Source organism: Neophocaena asiaeorientalis, unplaced genomic scaffold (assembly GCF_003031525.2).
Source record: "Neophocaena asiaeorientalis asiaeorientalis breed wild unplaced genomic scaffold, Neophocaena_asiaeorientalis_V1.1 scaffold345, whole genome shotgun sequence".
NCBI classification, from domain to species: domain Eukaryota; kingdom Metazoa; phylum Chordata; class Mammalia; order Artiodactyla; family Phocoenidae; genus Neophocaena; species Neophocaena asiaeorientalis.
Genome location: NW_020175181.1, coordinates 2,155,069 through 2,183,029, shown reverse-complemented (window position 1 = coordinate 2,183,029; position 27,961 = coordinate 2,155,069). Strand labels below are relative to the sequence as shown.

General features: G+C 37.7%; 1 protein-coding gene across 1 annotated transcript in view; it reads left to right on the top strand.

The window, feature by feature from the left end:
- Positions 1-27,961, top strand: part of RAB10 (RAB10, member RAS oncogene family) — a 74,368-nt gene that overhangs the window by 30,958 nt on the left and 15,449 nt on the right. The window contains exon 2 of the mRNA XM_024764434.1: positions 18,540-18,600. Within this exon, the coding sequence (XP_024620202.1) occupies positions 18,540-18,600 (61 nt within the window). The remainder of the gene's footprint in view (positions 1-18,539; positions 18,601-27,961) is intronic.

The following is a 27,961-nucleotide window of genomic DNA, read 5'->3' as shown; positions in this document are numbered from 1 at the left end:
AAAAAAAAAACACGTTTAAACAATACGGAATAACAGGAGATTAAAATAGGGCAGAGAGATCCAACAAAGAAGCTATTCTAACTATGAAAAACACATTAAATGTATGGCAGTATCTCAAACTGTTTTATTTTGAAGTGATACTACCTCAATTCGCCCAAAAAAGTAACACAATAACATACTGTTCTTATTACAATTTGTTTAAAAAATAAACATACATAACACCTTCAAAAAAAAAAGTTTAAGAGTCTTATTCATTTCTTCAAGGGACTCTCTTAATCCTTTGCTCATATAATTTTTTTAATATAAATTTATTTATTTAATTTATTTATTTTTGCCTGCGATGGGTCTTCGTTGCCACCCATGGGCTTTCTCTAGTTGCAGTGAGCGGGGGCTACTCTTCATTGCGGTGCATGGGCTTCTCATCACGGTGGCTTCTCTTGTTGTAGAGCACGGGCTCTAGGCACACGGGCTTCAGTAGTTGTGGCACATGGGCTCAGTAGTTGTGGCGCACGGGCTTAGTTGCTCCGCAGCATGTGGGATCTTCCTGGACCAAGGCTTGAACCCATGTCCCCTGCATTGGCAGGTGGATTCATTACCACTGCGCCACCAGGGAAGTCCCTGTTCATGTAATTTTAATTTTAGGCCCACTTGTGCTGCCATCCTTATCTATTTCTGTTTATATGTTAACTATCCACTCCTTTGTTTGTCAGTGACTTATTTCTTCCCTATCATTTTTCAGTGCATCTTTTACTGGATTTCCAGTCTCTCTTTATAATTAAGTTTACACTATATTATTAGAACATCTGGTAAGAGACATACCAACGATGTCTATGTGATGGCTGAGGGATAGATGCTAGTAAGTTGTGTGTTTATTAGTATTTTCATGGTGTTATAACTTCAGCTTCTTTTTACAGCCTTGTGACTTGGAATCTATCAGTAGATAAGGAAGACTTCCATAGGCATGCGTGGAATCACACGTTTCAGGAAATGTAAAGAGCAAATGAGGGTACTCCTTTCAGGAAGTTTGGAATTAATGCTTTCTATATTGTTATTACAATTGTTAATTTCTGTTTGATTTAGAAATAGTTAATTTTAACAGTGTATTAGTAGAATGTTTTTAGCAGTCTAGGAACCCTCAAATAGAAAAACAATTCCTTATTCTGTGTTCGCAGTGAAAGAGAACCAAGGTAACCAATTAATGGGAGGTTGATATAAACCAATATGAGTTAGAAATGGGCTTGAACTTCTTAGATTTGTGGCTGTCATCATCATTCTGTAGCACAAAGAGTAGAAGAAGAAAGAGCAGTTGATGAAAGTTATGGAATGGAGAGATTAAGAGTTGAGTGACTGAATGAATCCTTGGATTTTTTTTTTTTTTTTTTTCTGCGGTACGCGGGCCTCTCACTGCTGTGGCCTCTCCCGTTGCGGAGCACAGGCTCCGGACGCGCAGGCTCAGCGGCCATGGCTCACGGGCCTAGCCGCTCCGCGGCATGTGGGATCTTCCCGGACCGGGGCACGAACCCGCGTCCCCTGCATCGGCAGGCGGACTCTCAACCACTGCGCCACCAGGGAAGCCCAATCCTTGGATTTTTAAACTAATTCCAGAGGCTATAAACTGGAGTACTTTCTTTGTTCTGCTCTGTAGTAATTTTTTGGTAGTATAGTAGTAGACAGAACTTTGTACTGGAGACAGAAAACTAGCTTTGGTAACAATAAAATTTTTTAATAGGCAAATGACTTCATATCTTGGCCTTCCTTTCCTGTCTGTAATAAAAGTGATATGATCTAACACTTAGGCTAACTAATGTGCTGGGAACTGTACTAAGGGGTTTATATGGATTGTCTTTGTGGTTCCTGTATTAGCATGGTCTGAGAGATGGTTTGTGCAGTCCTACATATAGAGAAATAGCAGTGTACCAGCAGTAGTGCCTCTGTGAGAGAATAAAGCAACATTTCTTTAAGAGATTTGGAGGAAAGTGACTTAACTGATATGCAAAATAACTTATGCACTACTTTGGGGCTTCAAAAGGGAGCAGTAAAGTGAAAGGCTGTATAGCAGTGGTAGTGTTACATTGATTGGATCTTGAGGACTCTTAAATCTTTCCACCTTTTCTTTGTCATCTGTCACCTCTGGAAACAACATAAGATTGGTCCTATAAAGGAGGGAGAACCATTGGTCTGATTTCTTGCACAGGCATTCTGTAAGTTACAGATTTTATTTTTCAAGGTAAAAAACGGAAGCGGTGGCATTCATAGTTAAGAGCGTGGACTTTGGAGTCAAACTTACGAGTTAAAAAGCCAGTCTTAGCCATGTGTAAATTAGCCTTGGGTAAATTACTTACCTTCCTTGTGCCTTAGTTTTTCTCATCCACAAAACCCTAAGAGCTACTATGAGGATTAAATGAGTCAATGGGTGTAAAGTGCTTGTGTCTGGCACATAGTAAGCAGTATATAAACGTTAGATAAAACAAAAGTAGTAACAAAAACCAGGGACCTCTGGGAGGAATAAGAAGTTGGGGCCCATATTTGTTGTGAGTGGAAACTGAGATTAATTTGGAGGTCTTGAAGAGGCATGCCTGGTTCTAAATTTTGAAGCAGATACATGCAGTAGCGTGAGAGTACAGGCTTCCTAGACAGTAGAAGAAAAAAGATGCCAAGATGAGATAATTGAAAGTGGAATATTACTAAGGAATTAGAGAACATTATGCTTAAATTTTATTAGTACATCCCCTTTCTCCACATCAAACATTCTTAACAAGCCATGCCTCCTAAATTCTTAAGTGCCAAAAGTAGAACTATCCTTTATTTTCCAGTAGGGAAAACAGTCCTCATCCCCTCTATTAAGTCATTTATTGCCTGATGCCATTTGAAGATCCTTCCCATCCACCTCCTCCCGGCTCTCTGTTGGAATTGAAATGGTTTTGTGCTTTGGCTGGCAGTGTCCTGAGTGGATCAGCACAGATTTAACTTGTTTAAGCAGATGTTTTTGTCTCTCTGATAAATAAGCTAGAGAAGAGGGTTGCTTGAAAGGTTTTTTTGTTTTTGTTTCTTAAGACTAAAAAAAGGAGGACTTCCCTGGTGACGCAGTGGTTAAGAATCCGCCTGCCAATGCAGGGGACATGGGTTCGAGCCCTGCTCTGGGAAGATCCCACATGCTGCGGAGCAGCTAAGCCCATGCGCCACAACTACTGAGCCTGTGCGCCTAGAACCTGTGCTCCGCAACAAGAGAAGCTGCCGCAACAAGAGAAGCTATTGCAACAAGAGAAGCTACCGCAATAAGAAGCCTGAGCACCGCAAGGAAGAGTAGCCCCTGCTCGCCGCAACTAGAGAAAGCTCGCGCGCAACAGCAAAGACCTAATGCAGCCAAAAATAAATCCATTAAAAAAAAAAAAAAGACTAAAAACGAAAAACATTAAATAAAACCTCATCTGAAATCTAAAGGGGAGGAGGACTTAAAGATTTGGGGAAGTCAAGTGAATTAGCAGGAATTTAAAGTGGCTATGTTTTATCTAATACAGAATAAACAAACGCCATTGCAAAGTATTATTCTGATGTAAAAATTTCGTGGCTAAATAAGTTGTCATATTACTTAGAGAGTAATAAGCATTATGCATTAATAAGTTTGAAACAGTTGATCAACAAGTCCTAGATTCTGGAGATTTGGTGGCCTTTAAAGATAGTATATGAACTCATTTTAATGATTTAGAAAACCTTTTAATACTTGAAAAGTTGCAAATATCCATAAAAGGGGAAGGAAGATAGAAAGCAACAAAGGGTTAGAAGGTGAGTGAGCAAGTTCTGGAAAAATTGAGAACAATGTTGCTGACTTGAGATGCTCCTTGGAATACAGTTTGGTCTGGATCAAGGAGGTATCAGGAGAATAAGACAAGGGCAGGCCAAAAAGAAGATAGACAGTTTGACTCACTAACGGCAAAGCGTTAAGACTGGGAGAAGGCTGAAATTGGGTAGCTAGAGTAATGTTCAGAACCAATGTAATAGCTTCATTGAGGGCTTTTTATGTGCCATCCTAGACTTTTTACACATTAATCCTCATGTAATCCTCACAGCATACTGGTGATAGAAATTTTAATTCCTGTTGTGGACGAGGGAAACAGGTCTAGAGAGGTTAAAGTTTCACCCAGTGCAACACAGCTAGTACATGACAGAGTCAGAGGGCATGTTTGTCTGTATCCTCTTAATCACTGTGGTCCATACTGCCTTTCTTAATTCCTAAAGTTAATTCACTGTCAGCCCTAACCTTATATTTGCTTATTGATGTGTAGTGTATAACCTAACAGATCATCAGTATGATTGGAGTAGTTTTGGAGGGATCATGATAGTTATTTGAGGCAGAGTTACTCTTGATGCTGTGGTACCAAATAAGAACATATGAAGATACCGCCATGTTCTAGAGAACACTAGCTTCTGGAAGGTGCCTCCAAAATTTTGAGTAGTGGAAGTAGCAACAAAAGCAGCTAATGGTGTTTTATCACAGAACCTACTTGCTCAGTTCTTTGACATGAAAAAAGTTTCTCTTTCCTTTTTAGAAAAGTGTCAAAGGAGCATTATAAAAGAAGCTCAGGAATAAAGGAATGGAGGAAGTTCATTAGGGACTCAAGGAGTTAACTAGACATGCCAAATTTAAAACTACCTCTGGAAATATATGACTCCAATGAAACAAATCTTATGACTTCTGTGAAACAGAGCAAAGCTTATTACTTCCTACTACACTAATTTTGAATTCAAAATAATTAAGACATAGTTAAGTGCGTTGTGTTTTTTACTTTTTCAGAGCGTTTGAGTTTTCAGAAATTGTGTGAGATGTACGTGTGAATTGGTTATATTTTTTTCATTTTTACCAAATTTGGTAGGTGGTAAAATGCAAATTCTAAGTAAATATTTAAAATGCCACATGGGTATTACAAATATAGATATTAAAGGAAACTTTAAATTTTCAAATAGGAAAACTTACTCTGGCAGGTCGAGAAAAGGCATCACATCTTTTGTGCATAGAGAAACATGTTAATTTTCTGTTTTTGTGGTATTGCTTTTCTTGCTTTTATATTACTGTCTATTAACTGATGTGGAATTTGTCAGATTTCCCAGCTGTCTTTTCCAACTATATTACTTGTGAGAATCCTAATGACTTTATGAATTAGAGGAGTGTCTCTAAAATTAGTGCATAACAAATAAGACTTTCTGCATCCTGACTTACAGATACAGCAGTTCTTGGGCTTTATTATATATTACCATGTGATGTCAGCTTCTTTGATTTACTTGGATGAAATTATTTTTTGTTAGAATGACTTTATTTGGCATTTGTAATGTAATTTTAAGGTAATATAATGTACAGATACTTTAGCTACTTTGGTTTTTAAAAGTCTGTGAATGAGATATAAGAGCAATATGCAGAAATGAAATGTATTTATATACACTGGCAATGAAACATCCAAAAATGAATTTAAGACAATAATTCCATTTACAGTGACATCAAAAGAAACCAGTATTTAGGAATAAATTTGACAAAAGAACTGCAACACTTGCCCACTGAAAAAACACTGTTGAAAGAGCTTAAAGAAGATCTAAGTAAATGGAAAGATTACCCCACTGCTCATGGACTGGAAGACAATATTAAGATGGCAGTACTACCCAATTTGACCTACACATTCAGTGCAATTCCTATCAAAATCCTAGCTAGCTTGTTTGCAGAAGTTGACAGGTGGCCCCTAAGAGTCATGTAGAAATAGAAAGGACCCAGAGTAGCCAAAATTACCTTGAAAAGAAGTACAAAGTTGGAAGACACACTACCTGATTTCAAAACTTAAAGCAAAGCTACAGTAATCAAGGCAGTGTGGTACTAGTGTAAAGACAGACATACAGATCAGTGGACTAGAGTGGAGAGTTCAGAAATAAACCCTTAACATTCTGGTCAATTGATTTTTGTTAATTAGATATTAAGTACCCCAAAATACTGTCCTTTCCACTTCACCTTTCTGTCTCTACCCTCTCAACTTTCTTCCATTACTTAAATCAACAGGTGTTTATTGTGAGCACATAGGACTAGGGTGACTTCTGAGGTGATTTATTCATATACATCTGGCCTGACAGAGCTGGCTTGTACTCTAAGGACTTGTATCCTGGAAGAATACCAGCTTTTAACAGCGGTTAGAGAAGAATGGTGAATAAGTATGTATATGAGATATATATATTTATAATTCAGTATCAGTGTTGCTCTTGCTGGTGGCTAGATTTGGGATAGTAAAAGAAAATAATTCACCTTTTAATAATTATATAATGAAAAAAGCTAATTACGAAATCGGGTACAAAGTCCAGATAACTTTGGCTTTGTTTCTTCACTCCGTAGTGTCAGACTGCCAGTATATCATCATGAAGATACGTGAGAAATATTATCTGTCACAGGTGGAGAAAGAATAATAGCTGGATTGTTTCTGAACTTCGTAATAAACTTAAAAAAAAAGCGTCTCATTTGATTTAAAAAAAAAAACTTCCTTGGCTCAAATACTTTAATTTCACACTTAGCAAGTTTTCAGTAAATAAAAATTGGCCCTAAAACCTGGAAAGAATGATAGTGTAGTGTACCAGTACTATAAGTTACAGCCCTCTGGAACAATAGAAGGTGGAGGGACTGGGGCAGAGGCTATGAACTCCCTGAAATTTTACTTACAGATTTTGTATGTATGCACATTGGTGTGAGGGCATGTGCAAAGGATCCATGAGTTTCATTAGGTTCTCAAATGATTTGGAACATATCCTAGAAAAGATTAAGGATTGCTTAAACCTTTCAAAGACAATAAAGCTGTTGAGAACTTTTACTTCTGGACATTACAGAGTAATTTACTGGTACCAGATTAGCCCTCTGGCCATAAATAAGGAGGAACTTGGACAAAACACATACAACAGGCAGGGCAGGACTGCATTCCCTGAGAGAAGGAAAATAAAATTCAGCCCTGTGAATCTCACAGGCTTTCTTTCTGAAACTAGATTCCAGTTAGAATCCAAGTTAATTAGAATCTAAGCAGGGTGAGGCAGTCTTGTTGGGCCAAGGAGGTACAAGTCAGAGAATAGACTTGAGAGGCTGGAATTTGCAGGGGTGATTACCATAGAAGATGGGGTTACACAGACAGTGAAATCCAGAAATCTGCAGAGGAGTTCCTTTGACTCTTTGGCTGGATACTAAGCTGGGTGGAGCGCCATAGGCTGGGCAAAGAACAGCTAACTATTAGAGGAAGAACAACTACCAGAGACTTGGTAGAAGTATTGGGACTTAACATTGGGTTGTGAGGCATTTCTAGTTTTGACCAGCCAGAATGGAGAGACCTTGTGGAATATCAGAACCATTTGGGAGAGTCCCCAGATATGGTACTCCTTAGGAGTAGGGCCAAAGTAACTTTAGAAAAGGGGCTACTCAAGTCCCACCTTAAAACTGTGCTGAAAAATAGGCCTCAAAAGGATTAAGCTGATTCTCAACTAATTTAGCTGCGCACCTGAACAAAACTCAACATGTAAGAAACCCATTGAAGCATTTAAAGGAAGCATGAACGTGAGAGAACTGTAAGATATAAAAAAGACCTGTTAGAACTCCTAGAACTGAAAAACACAATATCTGAAATGAAAAATTCAGCTGATGGGCTTAACAGCAGATTAAAAGAAGAAAAGACACTGTAGAAGAAAAGATCAGTGTAAGGTAATAGAAACTGTGCAAAATGAAACACAGGGGGAAAAGTCTGGGGAAAAAAAGGAGAGAGCCTCAGTGATGTGTGGGACATTATCAAGCAGTCTCATGCATGTGCATTTGGACTCTAGGACGGCAGGTGGGGGTCCTGTGGTTGCAGAAGAAGTATTTGAAGAAATAATGGCTGAAAATTTTCCAAGTAATGACGAGAACTATAATCCCATAGACTTTATGAACCTAGGTAGGATGAACATAGAGAAAATCACACTGAGACACGTGCTAATCCAGTGGCTAAAAACCAGTTACAAGGAGAAATCTTAGAGAAGCCAGAGGGAAAAAAGACCACATTACATATACAGAGGGACAAAGATAAGAACAGCTGTTGACTTTTTATGAAACAATATGAGCCAACAAATGAGCAAATAACCACACTGAGGAAGAAAAGAATAATCAAAATACCTTTAGAAAACAGTATTTGATTAGCTATTGTAAGACTAAAGATAAAAAGGACTGTAAACATGCATTTTGGTGATTCTGATTTCTCACAACGGTGGTATGGGTTAGCAAGTTGGAAACTGTATATACTAGGAATGAACATATAAGTAAATATATTTTAGATAATGAGAGCCAGGTTTCTACTATTAAAGAGGTTAAGGAAAGGAAGAAGACTAGAAGGAACTCTGATGTTGAATTGGAATCAGAATTATCAGTATGAACTCATGGTTTTATATATTATACATGCAGGTGGTTGTGGAAATACAGGTGTGTGTATATGCATGGATTAGTGTACATAAATATATTTTCTCACTCTGTCCTCTGGGAATGCCTAGAGGAAGCAGTGAGCATGCCTAGTGCCCAGATCTCGGACTCTACATTTAGTTTTTCAACAAAAAGAACCAGGACTCTTAAAAACAACTGACTGCTTCCAGAACCGGGATATATGGGAGCATCTTTGGTGCCAGAAAATGAAGAAGTGTTCAGAAAAGGATGGGATATGTCAAAAGTATGTAAGAACCGGGCTTCCCTGGTGGTTCAGTGGTTAAGAATCCGCCTGCCAATGCAGGGGACACAGGTTCGAGCCCTGGTCTGGGACGATCCCACATGCAGCGGAGCAGCTAAGCCTGTGTGCCACAGCTACTGAGCCTGTGCTCTAGAGCCCATGTGCCACAACTACTGAGCCTGCGCTCTAGAGCCCTTGAGCCAGAACTATTGAGCCCGTGGGCCACAACTACTGAAGTCCACGTGCCTAGAGCCGTGCTCCACAACAAGAGAAGCCACCGCAATGAGAAGCCCGCGCACCGCAATGAAGAGTAGCCCCCACTCGCTGCAACTAGAGAAAGCCCGCGTGCAGCAACGAAGACCCAACACAGCCAAAAATAAATAAATAAAAATTTTTTAAATAAATAATAAAAAATATTATTTTTTTAATAATAAAAATAAATTATTTTTTAAAAATAAATTATTTTTTAAATAATAAAATAAATTATTTTTTAAAAATAAATTAATTTTTTAAAAAGTATGTAAGAACCAACCTGAAAGAGCTTCTAATGTCCAAAGCTGTAATGAAATAATTATAATATTGCATTACTACCAATAGAATAAAATAGCCATTAGTCCATATTGGTATGTATAAAACAAACAGATAGGTTGGTAGGTAGAAGGGACAAATCATAAATGAAGAATTCCAATTAATAAGTGCAAAACCGTGACTGAAACAAAATCACCATTACACAAATACTGCAGTAATAGTTGTCACAGGCAGTCCAGTGATGGAAGGTAAAATCACTGGGTGAAGGTACGATGAGAAACATTTGCATAGTCTCAAAGTATTTTCTCTTAGAAATTATTGATTACAAAGGGAAAAACAGCAAATTTACAGCGGAGAGAAGCTCTATAGATACCACCTTAACTAAGTTATTAAGGTTAATATCATAGAAAGAAGACATCCACAATATATACTTGATATAATGAACCAAGAAAGGCAAAACATTACATCTGTGGTGTTTTGTGGTATTCTTATCAAAAAATGCAAAACCTTACTCTAATTATGAGAAGGCAGCAGACAAACCCAAAGTGAGGGAGAATTCTACAAAATACCTGACCAGTATTCTTCGAAAGTATCAAGGTCATGAAAGACAAGAAAAGACTGAGTAACTGTCACAGATTGGAGGAGACTAGGGACGTATGACAGCTAAATACAAAGTGGGAATCTGGATTGGATTCTGGAATACAGTGACATTAGTAAAAAAAACAAAAACAAAAACTGGTGGATTAGTTCTGTAGTTTGCATTGTACCAGTGTTACTTTCTTATTTCTGATAAATGTACTATGGTTATGTAAGTGTTAACATTAGGAGAAGCTTAGATGAAAGGTATATGTGAACTCTGAGCTATTTTTTGAAACCTTTTTGTAAAATAATTTCAAAATAAAAAATTTCTTAAATCTGCAGTTCTCCCCACATTGGGGAGTTGGAGAAAGAAACAATGCAAGCCAGAAGACAGTGAAATTACATATTGAAAGTTCTGAAAGGAAAAAACTATCAAGTTAGAATTTAATCCTAACAAAAATATCTTTCAAAAATGAAGTCAAAATAAAGACATTTTCCATACAAAAGCTGAGAGAATTTCTTGCCGGCAGTCTTGCACTATTACAAATGTTAAAGGAAGTTTTTCAGGCTGAAGAAAATCATGCCAGATGGAAACTCAGATCTGCACAAAGGAATGAAGAGATTAAGAAATGGTAAATATGTGGGGAAATATAAAACACTTTTTTCTCATTTTAGTTTATTTCAAAGACAATTGACTATTTAAAGCAAAGATTTCTATGTTTTATAGGATTCATAACATTTAGAAAACGTAGAAGTATAACATGTAGAAGAAAAAAGATTTTTTAAATAGCCCAGTAATAAGAGAAAATGGAAGTATACTGCTATAAGTGTCTTATATTAATACCAGAAGTGGTATAATACTGTTTGAAGGTAGACTGTCCTAAGTTAAAAATGCATATTATAAATGCTAGTGCAACCACTTAAAAAAAATTAGGGATATCTAATAAGCTATTAATCATAAAAATGTTCAAATGACTATTAATATTTGACAAAATAGATTTCAGAGTGAGGGATAAATACAGACTTTACAGTAATACAGACTTTTCAGAACAATAAAGTTGTCAATTTATCATATTTATATACCTAATAGTTTCAAAATACCTGAAGCAAAACCTGACAGAATTGGAAGGAGAAATAGACAATGTACAATTACATAGCTGGATGTTTCAACATTCCTCTTTAGTAATTGATTAAGTAGACATATATTAAAGAAATTGAGGGACTTACCTGGCGGTCCAGTGGTTAAGACTCAGCGCTTTCACTGCAGGGGACACAGGTTTGATCTATGGTCCAGGAACTAAGAACCCACATACTGTGCAGTGCAGCCAAAAAATTAAAAAAAAAAAATTAAAATAGTAAAAAAATAAAAAGAATCTTAGTTTAAAATTGTCTGAAAGAAGCCTCAAGGCCCAGATGGCTTCACTGGTGCTTTTTTTTTGCTGTACGTGGGCCTCTCACTGTTGTGGCCTCTCCTGTTGTGGAGCGCAGGCTCCGGACGCGCAGGCTCAGCGGCCATGGCTCACGGGCCCAGCCGCTCCACGGCATGTGGGATCTTCCCGGACCGGGGCACGAACCCGTGTCCCCTGCATCAGCAGGCAGACTCTCAACCACTGCGCCACCAGGGAAGCCCACTGATGCATTTTATCTAATGTTTAAGGGAGAAAATACCAATCTTAAACTACTTCAATAAATATAGGAGGAGGGCACACTTCCAAATCATTTATGGGACCAGCTTTATCTTGGATACTAAAACCATATAAAGATAAGACCTATTCCTAATGATCATTGACATGTCTTTCATGAACATGTATATAAGAACTCTTATCTAACTTGCAAATCAATTCCAGGAACTTATAAAATGAATAATATGTCACAACCAAGTGAGATTTATTTCAGGAATCCAATGTTGACTGCACATTCAAAATCAATTTTAATTATCCACCTTACTGGAATAAAGAAGAAAAATCATGAACATCTTTAATACGTATAGAAAACCCTTTGACAAAATGCAACCTCATTTTGCATCATGATAACTCACCAAACTAGGAATAGGATATTTCCTCAACCAACTAAATGATGTACAGTTAACACAATACTTTAATGGTGAAACTTTCAGTCTAAGCTTTCTCTTTCGAGGATCAAGTACAAAACAACAATGTATTAGAGGTCCTAACTAGTACATTAAGGCAAGGGAAAGAAGCAAGTCACAGAGGTTGAAAAGGAAGATGATATGGAAGTGCCTTTATACAGACTACCTGATTATATACATTGAAATTCTAAGCCACCATCACCCCCCCTCCGAAAAAAAAGAGCAACTGTAATTAATAAGTGAATGTAGCAAGGTTGCAGGATACAAGGTCAATACAAATTGTATTCTATATTTAGCAAAAAAAAAAACAATTGGAAAATAAAACTTAAAATTACCATTTACGGTATCATCCACAAAATGAAGTAGGGATAAATTTAACAAAATATGTGCAAGACCTAGGCACTGCAAACTACAAAATACTGTTGAGAGAACTTAAAGAAGACCCAAATAAACAGAGAGCTCTACCATGTTCATGGATCAGAAGACTCGTTATCACTGTACCCAAACTCCTACTTATCTTTCCTGAACATGCCAAGCATATTTCTACCTCGGACCCTACGCACTTATTGTTTCCTCTGCCTGAAACACTCTCCTCGCGTATTTTATTTTTTTTTGTCTCCTCTCCCTTGAATGTAAATCCCCTCAACAGAGGATTTTGTCTGCTTCATTTAGTGTCAAGTATATAGTAAGTGTGGTTTATTCTTCTGTAACACACATTACTGTAATGTGAAATAGCTTGTAGATAATACATATATAGACATATATATTACATTGCACTAGAAATGCTTGTGTTATCCCTTTATTACATCTTAGGATGTAGTTGGAAGAGTTGAAGTTAGCTTTGGTTTTGTCAGTAATTTCTCAGTTCCCAGGAACTTATCCTGTCTCATACATTTCAAAAATTAAAATCAGTAGTTAATGGCATGCGGCAAAAGAAAAAAATAGATCATTTAATTGGACTTCATCAAAATTAAAAACTTTGATGCATCAAAGGTAATTAAGAAAGTGAAGACAGCCTATAGAATGGAAGAAATATTTGCAAACCATATTTCTGATATGACTCTGTTTTCCAGAAGATATAAAGAACTCTTACAACTCAACAACAAAAAGATAACTTGATTTAAAAATGGGCAAAGGGGGCTTCCCTGGTGGCGCAGTGGTTGAGAGTCCGCCTGCCAATGCAGGGGACACGGGTTCGTGCCCCGGTCTGGGAAGATCCCACATGCCACGAAGCGGCTGGGCCCGTGGGCCATGGCTGCTGAGCCTGCGCGTCCGGAGCCTGTGCTCCGCAACAGGAGAGGCCACAACAGTGAGAGGCCCGCACACCGCAAAAAAAAAAAAAAAGGGCAAAGGCCTTGAATAGACATTTCTCCAGAGAAGGTATACAAATGGCCAACAAGCACATGAACTGATGTTTAGTATCAGTAGTCATTAGGGAAATGCAAATCAAAACCACAGTGAGGTACCACTTAATATGCACCCCCTAGAATGACTTATAAAAAGGAAAATAATAAGCATTGGTTAGGATGTGTAGAAAAATTGAACCCTCATACATTGCTAGTGGAAATGTAAATGGTGCAGCTGCTGTGGAAAACGGTGGTTCCTCAAAAAGTTAAACAAAATTACCATATGACCCAGCAATTCCACTTCTTGTATATACCCCAAAGAATTAAAAACAGGTACTCATATAAACACATATACATGCATATTCATAGCAACACTTTACCAAGGCCAAAAGGCAAAAACAGCTGAAATGTCCGTCAACAGATGAGTGGATAAGCAGATAATGGTGTATATACATATGATGGAATATTATTCAGTCATAAAATGGAATGAGGTACTGACCGATACATGCTACAATGTGGATGGACCTTGAAAACATTATGCTGGGTGAGAGAAGCCAGACACAAAAGGTCACGTTACGTGCTTTCATTTATATGAAATATCCAAAATAGGTAAATCTATAGAGACAGAATGCAGACTGGTGGTTTCCAGGGGAGTGGTGGGAGGGGAAATGGAAAGCCACTGACTGATGGGTATGGAGTTTCCTTTTGAGATGATGAAAATGTTTTGGAACTGGATAGAGGTGCTGGTTGTACAATGTTGCGAATATACTGAATTGTTCACTTTAAAATGGTAAATTTTATGTTATGTGAATTTTACCTCAGTAGAAAATAGGTTAAGAGCATGTATGGTCTGCAATCAAACAGACATGGAATTGAGTCCTGGTTTTTGCCGCCTGTTAATTCTGTGACCTTAAGTAAATTACTGTATATTTTGTCTTCTATAAAATAGGCATATTAGGGGAATTCCCTGGCGATCCAGTGGTTAGGCCTTGGCACTCTCATTGCCGGGGCCTGGGTGTGATCCTTGATCTGACTAAGATCCTGCAAGCTGTGTGGCACAGCCAAAGTAAAATAAAATAGGCATATTAGTACTTTCTCAGAGGATTTTTGTTAATATTAAATGAGATAGTATATGTGAAATGCTTACAATATTTAATTATCCAGTGAATATTAGTGTTAATTGATTTTTCTTTTGCTGCTGCTATTGGTTTTTATTTCACTCTTCATTTGTAGAATGGAAATAATAGTATGGACTAGGATTGTTCTGATGACTTAATGAGTTATCTCTGCAAAGGGCTTAAAACAGTACCTGGCACATTGTAAATTCTCAAAGTGTTTACTAAGCTATTACTATTAAATGAAAGGATCTTTAGAGGGAACTTTTTTGCATTCTCCATTTTCGCATCCATATGGAGATGTCCATTATGGAAAATGGCCTTTTCAAAATTTGTGCTCTTAATGACAGAGCTACGACTAGGTCTTTTAAATTTCAGCCTAAGCTACATTCAAAGGATTGTAGGTATGCGATTCCTATTTCCTCTCCTGGTGTGGTGAAAACACTTGATTTTCACCTGTTAAAAACCACAGATATAGATCATTTAGCTATAAGTTGTTGAACTTTGGTTATCTGGAGTTTATTATATAGGCTGTTTCTGCCTGCATTAATTACTATTGATGTGTCCTCAGAAGCCAAGCTTTGGAAAACTGATATTTATAATGACTAGAAGTTGCAGTTACTTTTCTTGCCACTGGATGGTGCAACATCATTAAGGCAAATGTTTTGCCTGATATTGTTTCTCACTTTCCTGAGCAACTGAAAATTGATAAACGAATTAGACTGTGGTAAATTGAAATACTCCTTTGAACTGGGTCCCAGGAATCTGTAAAAAGTGGGGATTTCCTCTAGTATATTTTTACGTAAGCAAAATCTGGAAAAGAATCGCTGGTTGGATCAAACCCTATGATTTTGCTCTAGTCTGTGGTAATTTAACAAATGATAGTGTTGCAGGAGAATCTGATTCTTCCTGGCAGAATCTTAAAGGGTGATAGGTTTTCCTAGCTTCTCTTGGCAGCTGAGTTATTGATTTTGCCCTAATCTTTAACTTGTATCAAAAAGTTTTCTAGGGCTTATAAAGTTGTTTTTTTTTTTTTTGATACCCGTTGCGGAGCACAGGCTCCGTATGTGCAGGCTTAGCGGCCACAGCTCACAGGCCCAGCTGCTCCATGGCATATTGGATCTTCCCGGACCAGGGCCTCGAACCCATGTCCCCTGTGTTGGCAGGCGGATTCTTAACCACTGCGCCACCAGGGAAGCCCGAGAATACTTTTTTTTTTTTTTTTTCTTTTTTTGCAGTACGCGGCTTCTCACTATTGTGGCCTCTCCCGTCGCGGAGCACAGGCTCCGGACGCGCAGGCTCCGTGGCCATGGCTCATGGGCCTAGCCGCTCCGCGGCATGTGGGATCTTCCCTGACCGGGGCACGAACCTGTGTCCCCTGCATCGGCAGGTAGACTCTCAACCACTGCGCCACCAGGGAAGCCCCCAAGAATACTTTTTATTTACCTTTTTGTATTCTGGATTCTAGTGTTGCCGTTGAGTAGTTCAAGAGTTGTTATTCTTGATTGTTTAATATGGCCTGGTTTGTTTCTCTGCAAGCTTTTATAATATTATCTTTATTCCTGAAATTTATCTTTAGCCCTGAAATTTCATGATGATATAATTTGATATAGATCTTATTTTATTCATTATGCTAGGCACTAGGTGAGTCTTTCAGTCTAAAATAGATTCCTTTGATTCTGTTAAGTTTTCTTGCATAATTTTTAGATTACTATTTTCTGTGTGTCATTTTCTCTGTTCTTTCTTGAACTTCTATGAGTTAGATGTCAGATCTCCTGGTATGATCTTTTGACTTGTCATATCTCACATACATTTCATTCTTTGTCATTTTGTTGTATTTTTCGAGAGATCTTAATTTTCCCTTACAGCCTTTCTGTTGAGTATATTATTTCTGCCTTTTTAATTTCCAGGAGTTTTCTAGTTCAGATTACTGTTTCTTCCCCCCACTCCCCCATCTTGTTCTGAGAAGATAAAAAGAACTATATCTTTTCCTCTGTATTGCCCCTGTTTCCTCCAGGTTTCCTTTTTTGTTTGTTTTTGCTTTTTTATTTTGATATCTCATTGGAACTTTGTCCTTCATGCTTTTGCCTGAAGCTCTAAAAAGCTGACTGGAAGCTAAGTAGGCAAGTGTGGAGCTTGTCAAGTGGTGAGTTTCACCCTAAAGGTGAAGTATCTGTGTCTTTTCTCAGGGACCCTTTTATTTTCTCTAGAAAATGTCATTTATCTGTTTATTCAACAGTGATTTCTTGAATGCCTGCTTATATGTCAGGCATAGCTCTAGGTGCTGGGAATTTAATAGAATCGAACAGATAAAAATCCCTACCCTTGTTGGATCTTATATTTGGCAAAGGGAGGCAGAAAAAGAAAAAGTAAATATATACAGTATATTTAAGGAATGTTAAAGATTAAAAAGTAAGGAATAGGGTTAAGGGAGTATTAACAGGTAATGGACATGCCGTAAGGGACATGAGGAAAAGTTGCAGCTTAGGATATGTTAGCTAGGGGAAGGAGCTCTGATGGAGAAGAAAGTATTCCAGGATGGGAGAACAGTATATACAGAGGCCTTGAGGTGGGAATCTGCCTGACCTGTGTGTGGAACAACTTGTGGAAGCCAGTACTGTTAGCTAGATCAGAGTAAGATGATATAGAAGATGCTGGGACTCCCCTGGTTGTCCAGTGGGTAAGACTCCACGTTCCCAATGCAGGGAGCCCAGGTTTGATCCCTGGTCAGGTCGGGATCTTGCATGCATGCCGCCTGCCACAACTGAGGAGCCCACATGCTGCAACTAAAGATCTCGCATGCCGCAGTGAAGGCCCAGTGCAGCCAAAATTTAAAAAATAAATAAATAAGTAAATTTTTTTTTAAAAAAGATGATATAGAAAATGCTGAGGTCAGAGTGAACAGGGGGGAGGTGGGCAGAATGTGTAAGACCTTATGGACTATTTTAGGGACTTTTGCTTTTAGTCTTTGTGAAAGATGAGATTTGGAGATAGCCAGTAAGCAGTTGGGTATCTTAAGTTTGGAGTTAAGGGGAGCAGTCTGGGCTATGATATAAAATTTGAGAGTTGCCAGTGTGTATATGGAATTTAAAGCCATAAAATCAGGGAAAAGATGTTCATTCCAATTTTTAGAAAAGTTAGATGAGGAGGAATCAATAATGAAAATTGATGAGTGGCCGGAGAGGTAGGAACACTAGCAGAGTTTTTGTGCAGAAAAGAATGAAGAACTGCTTCAACTGCTGCTAATTATTTTGAGGATAGACAACATGAGATGGAGAGGGAAACTCATGGACTCTAGGATGAGGTTTCTGTCTTGAACAGTTAGGTGGATGGCTTAAAACAGTCTAAATTCTTGGAAGTTTTCCAGTGTTACCTGGTTTCCATCACAAAGGGTTTAGAGCTTTCAGACTGTCCTAATTTCACTTCTATTCAGGAAAGTTTTCTGAAATAGTATTGGTTGTCAGGTTTGTCATTAAGATTAATTAACAAATTCTATGCCTAACTGGGATTGTTCAGTCCTGTTCAGAGTTGTTCTTGACAACCAGGTCATTTTAGGACGATTTTCTCAGTAATTCCTAGAGAAACAAAAATATGGGCTGTAGACATAGTCTGAGGTTTGTAAGTGTCAGACAAATGGCCCTCTTTTTTTCTTTTAATTGGGTATGGGAAACAAACTGAAAGGGCCAAGTTGAAGATTTTAGTTAGTTAAAGAGCAGACAGATCCTGGGGAACCTATAATACTTTTGCTTCATGTACTGTGACACACTGTGTTACTAGATGCATAAACATCTAGTACTTTTACACTTTCTAATTCATTGACCTGTTCATTATTATGAAACGACCCTCTTTATCCCTGGTAGTATTCTTTTCTGGAAGCTAGTGAAGGGTATGTTTTTTGCTAATAGGAAACAATCTTTTTATTCTTTTGCATTAAAATATTAGATATTAAAAAATATTTTTTTAGTTTCCTAATTATAAAATCTCTGTATATAACTATTTCTTCTACTGTTTTGGATCTTATATCACACAGGTTTACAGTTGGACACTTTTGCTCAGAATTGCATATATAGTAAATTTCCAGAACCAAACAAACAAATTTTGAAAGTGTGTTTTTACACCAATTAATTTTAGTATAGCCATGTTCAGAGCCATAGATACGATTTACCTTTTTTTTTTTTCTATGTTGTAGGAATAGACTTTAAGATCAAAACAGTTGAATTACAAGGAAAGAAGATCAAGCTACAGATATGGTAAGTAATGCTAATTTATTCACTTTATGTAGTAGAATGTTAAGTTCCTGAAGGTTAGGCAGTGAACTCCTTCCTTGTCAACTGTTTAAATTCTAGGAAACTTCCCATTCTAAGCCAGTAGTCAGGTGACCTTCTTTCAGTGATGTAAAAAAAAAAATTGTTGCCATGGACTTCGGAGTCCGTGAGATCTGGCTTGAGTGTTTTACCTTTTCTACTTATATGGACTTGGGTAAGTTACATACCACTGTGAGGCCCTTATATCTTCATATGTAAAATGGAGATAATATCACCTATCTCAAAAGATTGTTATAAGGATTACATGAAATAATCTAGGTAATGCCTTTAGCACAATACTTTGCTCAGAAACACTATATAAAAATTAATATAATCTTTTTGTTGTTTGGAGAGTCTTTAAGCTAAAAATGTACTTAATGTGTTTATAACTTTTTATAGGCATTATTTTTTTATTATTTTTTTTAAACATCTTTATTGGGGTATAATTGCTTTACAATGGTGTGTTAGTTTAGGCATTATTATTTTCATTAGTTTGTATAGGATTTGCCCCATAGAAGCACAATAAAATTCTTTAAATTTGTATTCAGGTATGAATCATAGACTTTAAAATTATAATAGCAGCATTTTTCAGTGAATATTAAGTGATCACAATGACCCTGTGAGAGATATATTATTCCTTTTTTAAAAAAATTTTCCTGAACAGCCTTATTGAGGTATAACTGGCATATGATAAACTACACATATTTAAAGTATACAGATTGGTAAGCTTTGACATATATATAAATCTGTGAAACCATCACCACAGTCAAGATAATGAACATATTCATCACCTCAGAAGTTTCCTTAAGCCTCTTTGTAATCTTGCCTTCCTATCCCCAGTCCCTAGGCAACCACTTTTCTGCTTTCTGTCACTATAGACCTGTTTCCATTTTCTAGTACTGTATACAAATGCAGTCATGTAATGTGTTATTTTTCTTTGTCTTTTTTGAGGGGAGGGGTCTGGCTTCTTTACTCAGCATAGTTATTTTGAAAACTATCAATGATTTTATGTGTATCAATAAGTTCATTACTTTTTATTGCTAAGTAGTTTTCCATTGTTAAGATAAATCATAACTTGTTTATTCACCATAAAGCTGCTACAGATCTTTGTATAGGCAAATGCTTTCTTTTCTCTTGGGTTATTCCTATTTTATAGATAATGAAATGGAGGCATTTTGAAATAATTTAACCAAGGTCATACAGCATGTAAATAACAGAGCTGGGATGCATTACATGCTCAGAATGTAGGGTTGAGAGTGACATTCTTAATTGCTATACTGCCTCCTGTAAATAGTAGTTTGTTAATTGATTTTGCTGCTCTTTTCAGTAACTATCGTTTTTCTTTCTTCATTGCCAGTCAACAGTTGTGTTAAATATGAATTCATGTTAATCTTTGGTTTTACTGTAATAGGACATACCATAGAGTGGTTATGAGGATTAGTGATACATGTAAAGCACTTAGAGCAGTCTCCAGTGCATAATTAATGTTCAAGAAATCGTAGGTATTATTATTTGGGGATCTCCCATGTTGAGGCTAGAACCCTAAGAATGGTAACATTTTTGAGCAGAGGAACAAGTTAGCAAAGGAAATTGCAAACCCATAGTTGGAGAGTTAGAAAGGAGAATTAGGAGAGAACAATGTCCCAGAATCCAAAAGACAGTTTCAAAAAGTTAGGTATAATTAGAAGTCGGGTATGTCTAACCAGAATGTCTTCATTACCTGACCATGTAATTAGAAGTACAATCTTTATAACATCTTTAAAATTTAGTACAAATTTAAATAAAATCTAGACATTTTAAAGCATTTCCTAAATTTAATGATTCTCTTTGAAGCACAACCCACTTGATGATCATTGATTTTTTCTTTTCTTTAACTGGGAAATAACCCAGCAAATGAAAAATGCCTCATATTCTATTTCATTATAATTAATGTGATCTCAAGGGAAAGGATGTCAATTACTTATTCTGAATTTCAACCAGCCCCTCACGTCTTATTCCGACCTTGTCCCTATATAACATTTGTGTTTCAAGCGCCCTCCTAGGCCTTGCCAGACTGATTGGCTCTCTTCTTAACTGTATCCCCTCTGTATAGGGGATACAATTATTATTTAAGCCAATAATTCTCAAACTTTTTTGACAGTAGGTAAGATACGTTTTACATTGTGACTCTGTGACTCAATATACATGTACATGTATATGTGTGTGTATATGACAGACACAGGAGCGTACAAAACAATATTTTTTAAGACATATTTTTCTTCATACAATATATAAAACCTTTGCCCTACTGAATATGTCCTGTTCCTCCTCCTACACTCTGTCCTCCACAGACTCTCCCTTCTGTTTCTTGACCTGTGGCTTTAAACATTTTTCCCTCCTCTTACCATTTTAGTTTCTGTAGCTTTTAGAAGTAAAGAGTAACACGTAATGCTTGTTTTTAAAAAGAGAGCCTTCCTCAGAAGGTGCTCTTTTGAAATAATAAGTCCTCCAGTGTAGCCTTCAAGATTAATCTAGAAAAGATTTCTAGAGTACCTATAAAATCAAGTATAGCAGAGAAATGGCAACATTTATAATTTAGAGTTTATAACACTTTAGAAGGAAAATTTGATGTAGTTTAGGTTTTCATGTATGCAATTGACTACTTTTTTTTTTTTTTTTTTTTTTGGTTTAAATTTTTTTATTAGATAATAAGAAAAGTTTAAATTAATTTTCTAAATCTCTAAATTTTTTTGCAATTGACTTCTTTTTTTTTTTTTTTTTTTGTGGTACGTGGGCCTCTCACTGTTGTGGCCTCTCCTGTTGCGGAGCACAGGCTCCGGGTGCGCAAGCTCAGCAGCCATGGCTCACGGGCCCAGCTGCTCCGCGGCATGTGGGATCTTCCCGGACCGGGGCATGAACCCGTGTCCCCTGCATCGGCAGGCGGAGACTCAACCACTGCGCCACCAGGGAAGCCCGACTACTTTTTTTTTAAATTAATTTTTATTTATTTATTTTTGGCTACATTGGGTCTTCATCGCTGCACGCGGGCTTTCTCTAGTTGTGGCGAGCGGGGGCTGCTCTTTTTCCTGGTGTGCGAGCTTCTCACTGCGGTGGCTTCTCTTGTTGCGGAGCATGGGCTCTAGGCATGCAGGCTCAGTAGCTGTGGCTTGCGGGCTCTAGAGCGCAGGTTCAGTAATTGTGGTGCACGGGCTTAGTCGCTCTGCGGTATGTGGGATCTTCCCGGACCAGGGCTCGAACCCGCGTTCCCTGCACTGGCAGGCAGATTCTTAGCCACTGCGCCGCCAGGGAAGCCCTGCTTTTAATTTTAAATATCCATTTTCTTGTAAAGATTAGGAATGAGTGACTGGTTAAAATTTGTGATTAATAGTTTTCAAGAGGTTAGCATTAGGCCAGCTGATTTTGTTTTCTTTGCTTGAGTTGATATGCATGTTACTATTCCAGGGAGAAAAAAGTCATGTAGCTCCAGGTTAAGAGATCTGCTGGGATATGCTGCAGTGATTGAAGAAAGCTTTTAGGAGGAAAAACCCCATTACTATTAACTTACGATGATACCAAAATTCAAAATGCTATTCTCAACTTCAGTACTTTGCTTCCAGTTGCTACTAAAAAGCACAGTGATTTTTATCTCTCTTTAGTTTGAATGAATATATTCAGGTTCTTGTTTCAGCATGAAAAATTGTTCTGTGATTGAATATTAATTTTGGAAACTTTCTTTAGTCTGTGCTAAAGCTTTGTCTTATTTTTCTTACTCGAATGGTCTTCACTCATTTCTTTCTAGGAATCTTTTAGTTTAACTGTTACATAAGGGTCTCACCTGTCCAAGGCACTTGTATGTGGGCCTGAAAGTAGCTTGTTTGGCTGAGAAGCAGCTAGCTATGGTTTTTAAAATCCCAGATCTCTAGAAAGTTTCTACCGAAGCGTCTTTTGCTATCTACATTTTCCGTAGAGTAGTGGGTCCTGCCAGGGAAGCAGTCATAGTGAGTTACTTTAAGTCTGCCTTTTCTTTCGGTTTTTTGTTGTTGTTGTTGTTATTTTTGGGGTTTTTTTTGGCGGGGGGGTCAGAAATGTTTGCTACTGTCAACATTTGTCTCTTGTACCAGCAGCAGATTTTAACATCAGCACAGTTACCAGAAACCAGTTAGTATCATATTGTAGAGAAATTAAACATTTATCTACATAAAGTGCCGGATACATGGGAGCTGTCTTTGAGTTTTCCCATTCCCTTAACCCCAACATCCAATTTAGCAAGTCTTGTTGATTCTATCTCTAAAATATGTCTAGAATCCAAATACAATCTGATGTCTCCGTTGTTACCCCCTAGTTCAAGCCACCATTACCTATTCTTTGGACCATTGCAGTAGGCTTTTAATATTCTAACAGGTCCTTACTTCCCCTTTGCCTTCTTCCAGTACTTTTCCCAGGTAACAGCCTTAGTAACCTTTTTCAAATATAAATATGATCATGGTTGTCATTCCTTCCCCTATTTATAACCATTTTGACTTTCCTTTGCATTTCGAATGAAAGCCGAAATTCCAAATCCAAACTCCTTTCCACAGTTTACAGAGTGGTCCCTTGCCCGCTGTTCTGACCTCCTTTTATGCTCCCTGTATATATAGTCTCTCCCCACAGCTGATCTCCTTTCAATTCCATGAACATGGCAAGCTCTTCTCCAGTTTAGGACCTTTGTACATACCCTGTAGATCCCCCTTAACCCACCCAAGTGTAGCTAGACTAAGCATTCTGAAGTACCACTCCATTCCAGAGGCTTCCCATTTCAACAGAAATGAATTTGAAAACTCCAGTTTCTGGCTACTGCCCCTTCTGACCTCATCTCTTACCAGCTTTGCTCCAGCCACTGTGGTCATTTTTTCCTCTCCTGAACATGCCAAGCATATTCCCATCTGTGGGCCCTTGTTATTCACCTGTTCCTTCTGCTTGGAATGCTTTTTATCAGATCTTTGTGTTGCTGCCTTCTCTCATTCAATCTCAGTTCATTGTTAGCCTCTGAGAGAGGCCCTGCATGATGACAAACTAAAGACACCCCAGTCCTTTAGGCACTATCATGTTTATCTTAGTCATAGTATTTTTTTAGTATCTAAGTTTACCATATTTAAAAAATGTGTTCATTGTTGTTCCCCTCACTAGAATGTCAGCTTTTTGAGGGTGGGGATGCCATCTGTCTGATTTGTGGTCATGTAACCACCCCCTACAACAGACCCTGGCAGATACAGATGCTGAATAAATATTTGTTGACTGAATGACTTTGTTTGATTGGTTTCTGTTCATACTTCACTTCTCACTTACCTTAAACATCACCTCTATAGAGAAGACCTCCTTGATTATCAAGATTGCTTCCTCTCTCCCCTTTACGTCATTCTTCATCACTCTACCCTGTTTACCTTGTTAAGATTTATCACAATTTGGAATTACATATATATTTACTTGTTTGTCCCTGTCCCCACTGTAATGTAAGCTCTGCAAGGGTAGGTATCAGGCTTTTGACTTTTGACCCGTTTTGGGCGATGAAGACGAGCATAAATTAAACTCACAGTATTTTGGGTGTAGAGAAGTTGCATATCTGTGAGGAAATCCAGGCCTTGTTAAAATAAAACTCAATGTGAGAAATTTAACATCCTAATTTATAAAGTAAATAACTTCATTATGTTACCAAAAGCACAAAGTTACAAAATTTGGGGTCTCTGCCTTGCCGAGCAGCTTGATGTCGTCTCTGGCCTGTTCTGGTACTGTCAGTGTCCAGACTAAAAATAACTCATAATAGCGGCCAGAGCACACGGCTTCTTTGACCCTGTGTGTGGGACTAACAATTAAGGAAATAAGCTCTTTTAGTTCCTAGGGATATATCACTCCTTTCATTATATGTCAGTGGGAAAAAATAAGATTTTACAGCATTCTCTTAGCTGTGCATCTGTCATTTTATGTAAGGAAAATTCTATTGCCATTGATCCATAATTTCAGAAATCTGATTATACTACATAGGCTGAGAAGAAAAATTTTTTAATAGGAGAGGAAGACCAAGTGGTTTTGAAAACAGGCTCAGAAACCTGTAATATGGGACATAAAAAGGTAATGTGAATATATACAGTGTTTAATTGCTCTTCAGATAATAAACACCTGCTTTTGCTGATTGGAGTCAACCTGCTGTCTTTAGACCTGGGTGTATGTGTTTTAGGTTTTATGCAAACCTAAAAATAATTTGACCATGAATTAGCAGCTGTGGCTATTTTTAGCCCTGGGCAGAGGGTCACCAATTAGCCTAGAGGTAGTGAGGCAGGGACTCCCTTTCTGCTTTGAAATAAATTGTTGATTGCATTAACAATTGGTAGGGATTGGTATTATAGGAGGATCCAGGAAAAGGATAATTTTAAAAGACTTAGCAAGGAGAGCATATAAAAAGAAGGAAGAGGGGTTGTAAGAAGTTTTGGGAGATGGAGGGGACAAAAATCAAAGAACAGGTGGAGTAGTATGCCATCAGTGAAAACAAAAACTCTGATTTTGTTTTGAAATCATGATTACTTTTTCAGAAGGGCCATTAATATTTCAATATCTTTTTATCAGTATGTCATAACTAAGCAGCATAATAATATAAAAATAAAAATTCCTCTCCAGGTGCCATTGATTTAGATTTAGCTAAGTAGTTTCTTTGCAGTGTGTTTTTTTCTTGGTGGAGAATCTAGTCATAGATTTGACACTGAAGTGTGTATATAATTTGCTAGTTGTGTAGTGTGAATGAATGGGGACGTGAGCTGGGTGTAACAGTGTTCCAAGAATGTTAGACAGTGTTGGGGGTGACATTCATAGCAGAATGCTGTGGAAGATTTTTTCCCCTAAATTGTTATTACTTATGATAAAAATTGAAATGCAAGTTTTCTATCCCTCCTACATTATAGCTGTTAGACACTACTGGAAGCCTGGTCCTGTATGTTCTTTGTCTTGGATAAGTACTTTCTTTTTTTTTTTTTGCGGTACACGGGCCTCTCACTGTCGTGGCCTCTCCCGTTGCGGAGCATAGGCTCCGGACGCGCAGGCTCAGAGGCCATGGCTCATGGGCCCAGCCGCTCTACGGCATGTGGGATCTTCCCAGACCAGGGCACGAACCCATGTCCTCTGCATCGGCAGGCGGACTCTCAACCACCGCGCCACCAGGGAAGCCCTGGATAAGTACATTTTTAGCCTGGATTTTAGGTAGGAAACTTTAACCCCTCCCTAGTGGGATAGAATTATTAGTTAATTTATACTTCTTTTTGCAATTTACAAAAGAACTGAACCTATTTCTACTGTGATAGGACAAATTTTTATTGTTTTTTCATGAAAACATTTATAATTACATCTGTTTCAAGGCAACTTGTAACTAAATAGATTAATAAAAGATAAAATAAGAATTTGGAATTGAGAAAAATGTAAATATACTGTCTCTAAAGGACAACTCATTTGCTATGCTTAATTTGTAAAATTTACCTATAAACTTCTTGGTGTCCAACACAAAAAGGGCAGGGAGGGAGGGCTACCAACAAAAAAAGTAAGTTATTCTTTTCAGAAATAATGTAAAGAAAGCAGGAAAGAACAGGTCATAACTAATACACAATAAGTTTTCATAAAGCTATTTGTAATGATTCTAATTTGTTGACATAATATTGAGATAATGGAGATAAAATTGTGTCTAAGAAGGTATATAAATAAATACAAATGCATACATGTGCGTGTCTGTGTGTGTGGCCTTTTAGTAGTCTAACCTAATTTAAGGATGCAACATAGAATTGATAGCAAGTCTATTAGGTGGTTTTTCTTAAATGTCATTTTTTTGGAGAGGTATTACATTACCTCCTAACTCTGCTTTTGCACACACACCCATTTTTAACACAGTAGACAGAACAATTTTTTTTTAAACCCAGATTAAGTTATTTCTTTTCGTAAAACCCTCCAATAGACTTCCCATCTTACTCAGAGGAAAAGCTGCGATGCTTGCCGAGGCCTATAAGATCCTACATGATCTGCACTCCCGCCCCACCACCTCTCTGATCTCCTGCTAGTCTGGCTTCACCCCTTCCATTCCAGTCACATTGATCTCCTTTCTATTCCTCAACCATGCCTCAGGACCTTTGCACTTGTTCTTTCCCCTTCTTGCAATACCGTTGCTCCCACATATTTGCATGGCTCACTTCCTTATTCCGCTCACTTCCTTATTCCCTTCACTTCCTCTACTCTGTTTAAAATTTCACTTGTTTGCACCATCCCCAGCATCAGCCCCTAGTCTCTTTACTTTTTGTCTTCTTGACACTTTTCACCCTCTGAAGAAGTGTAATTCCAGAAATTAGTATGACAGGGCTGAGATTCTCTTAAGAAAATTGAAAAGTCCAGCCAAATCTTTAACTTGGCTAAATAAAAAAACATATTATATTACTTTCATACAGAAATAGGCTTCAGGCAAAGCCAGGGTTTTGCTTGTGAAGGAATTTTGATTATAGCTTAAACACACACAACTATTAACTTGAGAGAGCTCTGAATACCATAGACATGGAGCATCTCTAGAGAGATGGTTTTGACTTAGGACATTTTAAAAGCACAATTAAATTTTGGGTCACATATAATGATATTATTACATGTTTGCATATTTTTATACTATAGATTCTTTGGGGTTATCTATAATAAATACAAATTAATTATAAAATTTTACTTTAGTTATCCCTACTACTTTGTTTGTAAAAAAAAAAACCCCAAAGATCCAGGGAGGTTAAATACCTTCAAGGTCACTCAGCTGGAAGGATTGGAACCTGACAATAAAGTTGGATCTGACTCCAGACCCATATTCTGTGTGTGTTCTTGCATAATGCCTAGCACATGCTAGACCCTCAGTATATATTTGAATTGATGGATAAATGGATAGGTGTCAGATATATGAACATATAATGCACACTGTGATTAAATGTAAGGAATATTAACGTATTGGTAGTTCTTTTTTTTTGTGGTACGCGGGCCTCTCACGTTGTGGAGCATAGGCTCCGGATGCGCAGGGTCAGTGGCCATGGCTCACGGGCCCAGCCGCTCCGCGGCATGTGGGATCTTCCCAGACTGGGGCACAAACCCGTGTCCCCTTCATCGGCAGGCGGACTCTCAACCACGCGCCACTAGGGAAGCCCTGGTAGTTCTTTTACATTCCTTGCTACTCATATTTTTAGACATATAAGCACTATTTTTAAAAATGTACGTTTTTGAGGGTCACGTAACTAAATTGGAATGCCTTGATTCTAAAATATAATAAAGGACTGCTAGGTAAGATTCTGAAATACTG